This window comes from Ichthyophthirius multifiliis, assembly GCF_000220395.1.
Source record: "Ichthyophthirius multifiliis unplaced genomic scaffold scaff_1120509250522, whole genome shotgun sequence".
Lineage (NCBI taxonomy): Eukaryota > Ciliophora > Oligohymenophorea > Hymenostomatida > Ichthyophthirius > Ichthyophthirius multifiliis.
Genome location: NW_004086667.1, coordinates 602 through 7506, shown reverse-complemented (window position 1 = coordinate 7506; position 6905 = coordinate 602). Strand labels below are relative to the sequence as shown.

The following is a 6905-nucleotide window of genomic DNA, read 5'->3' as shown; positions in this document are numbered from 1 at the left end:
ATTTTTTCATATATAAATTTATAAAATTAAATATAATTCTAAATAAGTTAATTCTTTATTTTTTCTCATATCATTACTTCCAAGTTTTTTATTAAAAATTAAAATTAAATCAATATTACCAATTAAAAACTCAAAAAAACCAGAGTTTTCGGCTATAAACTTGGAAATTATCTCTTTATGTGAAAAACAGGGAAATTTAGTTCGTTTAGCAGTCATATAAATAGACGTATTATGTTAGGTCTTTTAAATAAAAACTTAAAAAAGAAAAAGTATTACGCCTAAATAATAATAAAAAAAGTTCCTTGTTGTGAATTAAATTTATTAAAAAATTAAAAATAATTTAAATGGGTTATTTTGTGAAAACTTATTCCTTCTAAAAAAGCCTTAACTGAATAAAAAATATAAAAATATTCCCGAATAATTAAGAGATATAAATGAAATTTCAATAATAGGAAAAAAGGTTTCCATCATGTATGAGTAAAAGACGAAATGTCAATTTTAAGATGTTGCACATCGTAACTCATAATCATACAGAAACCGCATTTATAATTAATAAAAATAAGATCAGGAAAAGTTTCCTCAAATGAATAAATATGCTGGATAGAATGGGATTTAAAAAATTATATATTTCCTTAGTTTATAACTAAAAAGTTTTTTAAATTATTGAAATATCTAAATTTATTAAAATTCAGAGTATATCGATATAAAAATACATATATATATATATATATGTATATTTTTCGATATTAAAATAAAAAAGGTGTTTTTTCATCGAAATAAAGAGTTATTCGAATTGGAAAATTAGTTAATGGAAAAATACAAAAATAAGATACTTAAAATTATTATTTATATAAAGTTAAATTTAAAAAATTAAATTTTTTTATTTTCTAATATAATTTTTTTTTTTTTCAAGTATAAATTAAATAAAATATTTATAAAATTTAATTACTTTATGCCTTTTTATGAATTATAAAATTAAATAAAAAATGAAATTTATAAATCTTAATTTCTTTTTTTTACTCAATTAATAATTTTATATTAACTCATTTTTTTTTTATTATTTATTTTTTTTAAATATATATTAAATATAAATGATTATATAATATAGATTTGAATTAATGTTAAATTTTATTATATAAATTATATTATTCATTGACTTTTCATTTTTAAATATTAAGATAAATTATTAATAGTATTTATTATATTTAAAAATTAAATAATTTATTATTTAAAAACCTAAAAATACACATAATATTGTTAGAATGATTAAAATATTATAATTTTATAATAAAATATGAAATAAAAAATTAATATAATAAATTTATTTATTTTTATATTTTAAATAAAAGATATTATATAAATTATGCATAAAGTAAGAAAAATTAATGCATTATTTTAATTTTCTTATTTATTATACATAAATATATGTTTTAAATATAATTAATTAGCGCATTTTTAATGTTCAATAAAGGCCTATTTTTTAACAATTGCTATATAAATATAGGGCTAAATTAATTTGACATCTAAATCTTTTCCTAATCCATAATTTATTTCATATATGCTTATTTCACATAATAACGAAATGAAATAATAATTAGGTAAAACCAGTAAATATAATCCAGAGCTTTCAATTTTAATGCAAAAGGCTAGAAGAGGTATTAATCATTAAAGATAGTCTAAAAAAGTCAATTAATTAATAATTTTATTATTATTATTATTATTATTATTATTATTATTATTATTATTATTATTATTATTTTAATATATATAATAAAAAAGCTTTATATTATAAAAATTATTATTATTTAAAACTTTTTAATATGAAAATGTAAAAACTAATCACTTATTTATTATTCTAATATAAAACTAAACATATTTTATTGTATTGAATTTTTTTTTCTTCTGTTTTTATTTTTCTATATAGTAAAAAGCATATAAACAAATTTCGTAAGACCTTAAAGTACCTATCTAATCATAATTAAAACAATTGTTTTACTTAAAACACTATTTTTAATAGGTATTTTTTCCGTTATTATTTGATGCCCGTAAATTTGTGGATTAATAATGATATGTTTTGGAGCAGGGTTTTTATTTAGAGTATTATTTTTGTTTTATTTTTTAATTATTTTGTTTAATTATAGTTTTTATTTTAACAAATAAAAATATATATATAAATGGCTTATAAAATTCTAAATATAATTTAGATAATATTTTGTTTAATTAATATTATTAAAATAATTTTTTTAAGTATTATATAATAATTTTTTAAATTATTATATATAAAGAAATTTTAATTATTTTCTATATTAAATATTTTGGATTTGTTTTTAAATAAAATCATATATCTAATATATTACTTTTATTTAATATTAATATAATATAATAAAATAAAAATATAAAAATATAAATATAAATATAAAAATTATAATAATATATATATCATATAATGATTACGCAATTAGTAAATTTTATTTTTTGTTAATTATAAAAATAAATTAATAAAAAATTTATAATTAATAAAATTATATGTCGAATTATTATAAATATATAATATATTAAATACATATATTTAATTTTATAATATGATACATATTATTTATAAATAAATTATTAATAATTAATCATTAAAATAATATTTTTTTATAATTAGTTTATTTATTATTAGTCTAATAATAATAAAAAATGTATATATTGACTATTTATGCTATACATATATTGATATGTGAGTAATATAAAAGCATAAAAAATAAATAAAAATTATCATAATTATATATTATTTATAAAATATAAATATTATAATTATTATATTTATATATATTTTATATAGTATCTATGATTTTTTATTTATGTCTTTTTTATTATTAATATAATTATTTATTAAAAAATAAAAAATATAGTTTTATAGATTTATAGAAAGGATGTCAAAGGTTGAAAAAATATTATTATATATTATAATAATTAAAAAATATAACTTTAAGATATACATTTAGCTACTACTTCTTATTATTTGTTTATAGCTACATTAGATCTTAAGCATAGTATTTTTTATATAAAATAACATGCTAAAAATATGCAAAAAATATATATAAAAAAAACTTAATTTATACAAATCGAATACATAATATTTTTTCATTTAAAATAGTGCGTAAAAAAAATTAGCCTATTATTATAAACCTTTTAAAAACATTTTTTATTTATTGCAGGTAAACATTTTATTTATATTTTAAAAAAATTAATTTTAATAAAAATAAAAGAATGTAAAAAAGTATTTTTAGATTTTATTTTATTAATATAGTGTGTAATAAATAAAAAATAAAAAATTTGCTTCAATAAAAATATATTTTTTATAATTAAAAAATAGAAAGTATGAATCAATTTATATATAAATAAATTAAATATAATTAATTTGATAGTATGTAAATAAAAATATAGAAATTTTTTTATAAATAATAAAAAATATAATTAAAAATAAAAGGGCGTAAAATATATTAAAGTCAATACATTGTATAAAAATATTTAAGGATGTAATGAATAAATAAATATTTAAACGAACTAGAAAAAAAAAAATATAATAAAAAGATTGTAATATATAATATTAAAATATTTATAAATATAATTTATAATAAAATAAAAAAAGTGCGTAAATTAAAACTTAAAACATAATAATTAAATTTTTAATAGCAAGTATGATTAAAAAAAATAATAATTAAAATAATAAAAAAAATTAATTAAATAAAAGCTTGTAAAGATAAAATATAATTATTAAAAATTTATATAAAAATAAATATATTAGTGCGTAAAATAAATACTAAAAACTAATATTAATAAAAATTGAAATATATACTTTTATATGAAAAGGTAAATATAATTTAAAAATAATTAGTTTAAATTTATTCTTATAGAGAGTATATAAAAAATAAATAATGAAAATAAAAATTATTTCTTTAAAATAATAATAAAGATTAAGGATGTAAAAATAATATATAAATAATATGTATTTTAAATAAATACTAAAATACAATAAAAAGTGTGTAAAAATATAAAGAAAAGTCGAAAAAAATAAAAATAAATAAAAATAGACTGTAAAATTATTAAAAAAATAATAATTTAATTAAAAAAAAAATATTCATAAAAATTAGTAAGTAAATAAAAATAGAGAAAAATTATTAATTTATAATAAATTTAGTATGTAATATAAAATAAATTTGCTTTTTATTTTATTTTTATAAATTTTTTATTAAAATTAGTATGTAATTTTAAATAAAATAGAATTTTTAGTTTTAATTTAAATTTATTGTATTAAAAATAGAAAGTAAATATAAAATTACTTAGGATTTTTAGTCAAAATTTATCAATAATATATAAAAAACAGGGAGTAATAATAAATAAATATCATTTTTATTTTTAATTGATTTATTTTTAATAAAATATAGTATGTAATATTCAATAGAATATTATCTTTAGATTAAAATTTTTATTTTTTTATTAAAATAGTCAGTAAAATAAAATAAAAGATAGTTTTAGTTTATAATTAATCGTTTTTAATAATATAGTATGTAATATTAAATAAAATATTATATTAATAATAATGTTTAAAATTTTTATATATAAAAAATAGTATGTAATATTACATATAAATTTGATTTTTAGAATAAATTTATTAATTTTTTATTATAATAGTTTGTATTATTAAAATTAATAACATTTTATTTAAATTTATATTTAAAACTAGGGTGTAATAAAAACTAAATAGAATAAAATTTTAATTTAAATTATTAATAAAAATAAGGAAGTAATAATAAATAAAAAAGCATTTTTAGATTAAATTAATTTATTTTATATTAAATAGGCAGTAATATTAAAAGATAGTATAATTAGTTAATATTTATTTATTATTTTATTAAAAATAGGTTGTATTATTAAATAAAATAACAATTTTAGTTTAAATTTATTTTTAATAAAATATAGTATGTAATATTAAAAATAAATAGCATTTTTAAATTTATTTATCGTTTTTTTATTGAAAATAGTATGTAATATTAAAAATCAAAATATTTTTAAACTTAATTTATAATAATATTATATTAAAAATAGTGGGTAATATAAAATTAATTCATTTTTATTTCAAAATGTATTTTTATTAAAAATAGGGAGTAATATTAAATTATATAGTATTTTTAGTTTATATTTATCTATTTTTATTAAAATATAGAGTGTAATATTTTATTTGATATTTATAGTTTTAAAATAACTATTTTTATAAAAATAGTATGTAATAATAAATAAAAGAGCATTTTTTTTTTGAAAAAAAAAAAATTAATAAATATAGTATGTAATATTAAATAAATTTACTTTTTGTGTTTATTTTTACAAATTTTTTATTAAAAATAGTATGTAATTAATATTAAATAGGATTTTTATTTTTATTTTTATTTTAACTTTATTGTATTAAAAATAGAAAGTAATATAAAATTAATTAGAATTTTTAGTTAAAATTTATCAATAATATATTTAAAACAGGGAGTAATATTAAAATAAATAGTATTTTTAGTTTACTTAACAATTTTTAATAAAATATAGAATGTAATATTAAATAGAATATTATCTTTAGTTTAAAATTTTCAATTTTTTATTAAAAATAGACAGTAATATAAAACACAAAAGATTTTTAGTTTAAATATATTTTAATTTTAAAGTGTGTAAATATTAATATATAAATTCCTTAAATTTATTCTTATTAGTTCGTAAATATATATTTATTATACTATAAATTAATAATAAAAATAGTTGAACTGTTAAATATATTAATAAATCATTTTTATAATATTAAGATTATAATTTTTTATTTTAAATTAAAGTAATTTTATTTTTATAATTTTTTTATTTTAATTAACAATTTTATTTATAGGATGTTTAGTAAAAAAAATCTTTTTATAAATATATTATATTTAATATATTTATTTTTCTACTATTAATAAAAATATTTTTTTTTATTTTTTTTTTGAGAAGTTTTTTTAACTTTTGATCACATCATATTTTTTCATAATAAGGAAGTATTTTTATATTAAAAAATATTTTAATTCTTTTTTAATTTATAATTTAGCACAAAGTAAAATATTAATAGATAATATGATAATAATTTATATTAATAGTATGTAATTTTAATGATTTTCTTATTTTAATCTAGAAAAAGATTGTAATATTTTATTTTTTTATAAAAAAAAAATTATTATTTTATAGTGCGTACATTTTTTTTTTTACTTATTAATACCATTTTTATATAGGATGTAATAAATTTATATTATATTTAAATAAAATTTTATATTTAGGAAGTATTATTATTAACTATTTCTTATAAATTAATTAATATTATTTAGTGCGTATAAAATGATTATTTTTTTATAATAACTTTGTATAACAATTATAAAAAAAGACAGTAAATATTTAAATATATAAAATAAATATTTTTTTAAAAAAATTACACATGTACGATTTTTTATTTAAAATAAATATAGAATACAGTAAGTTTATAATAATTTTATTAATGAATAAATATTTATAAATAATTAAATTTAATTATCATAGATAACAGTAAAAACTAAAAAATTTATATTTAATTAAATATAATTGATTTGATTTTAATTTAAATAAATATTTTGTCAAATATATTTATTAATATATAATTTTGATTAGTCAGTTAATATTAATTTTTTTTTTTAATTATTTATATATTTATATAATAAATTATAGTATGTATTTAATATAAAACATATAGAATATATATTTATTGATAATCAAAAAGAATAACGTAATTATTAAAATGATTTATTAATTTAAAATTTTATATATATAATTTAAAAGCCTGTAAAATTATATTTACTATATATCTTGAAAAATATGTTAAA

General features: G+C 11.6%; 1 protein-coding gene across 1 annotated transcript, besides 8 other annotated features; it reads right to left on the bottom strand. All coding sequences in view use genetic code 6, as the record gives it.

The window, feature by feature from the left end:
- Positions 1-1702: 1702 nt before the first annotated feature.
- Positions 1703-1758: a microsatellite.
- Positions 1759-2220: 462 nt separating this feature from the next.
- Positions 2221-2280: a microsatellite.
- Positions 2235-2280: a microsatellite.
- Positions 2281-2365: 85 nt separating this feature from the next.
- Positions 2366-2420: a microsatellite.
- Positions 2377-2435: a microsatellite.
- Positions 2436-2739: 304 nt separating this feature from the next.
- Positions 2740-2820: a microsatellite.
- Positions 2821-3549: 729 nt separating this feature from the next.
- IMG5_079710 (hypothetical protein) lies at positions 3550-3843 on the bottom strand (the record flags this gene model as incomplete). The annotated part of the gene is made up of 1 exon (XM_004036454.1): positions 3550-3843. A coding segment is annotated over one exon (294 nt), but the record flags the coding sequence as incomplete, so codon positions are not given.
- A 1108-nt stretch (positions 3844-4951) lies between these two features.
- Positions 4952-5072: a microsatellite.
- Positions 5073-5347: 275 nt separating this feature from the next.
- Positions 5348-5488: a microsatellite.
- Positions 5489-6905: the final 1417 nt, after the last annotated feature.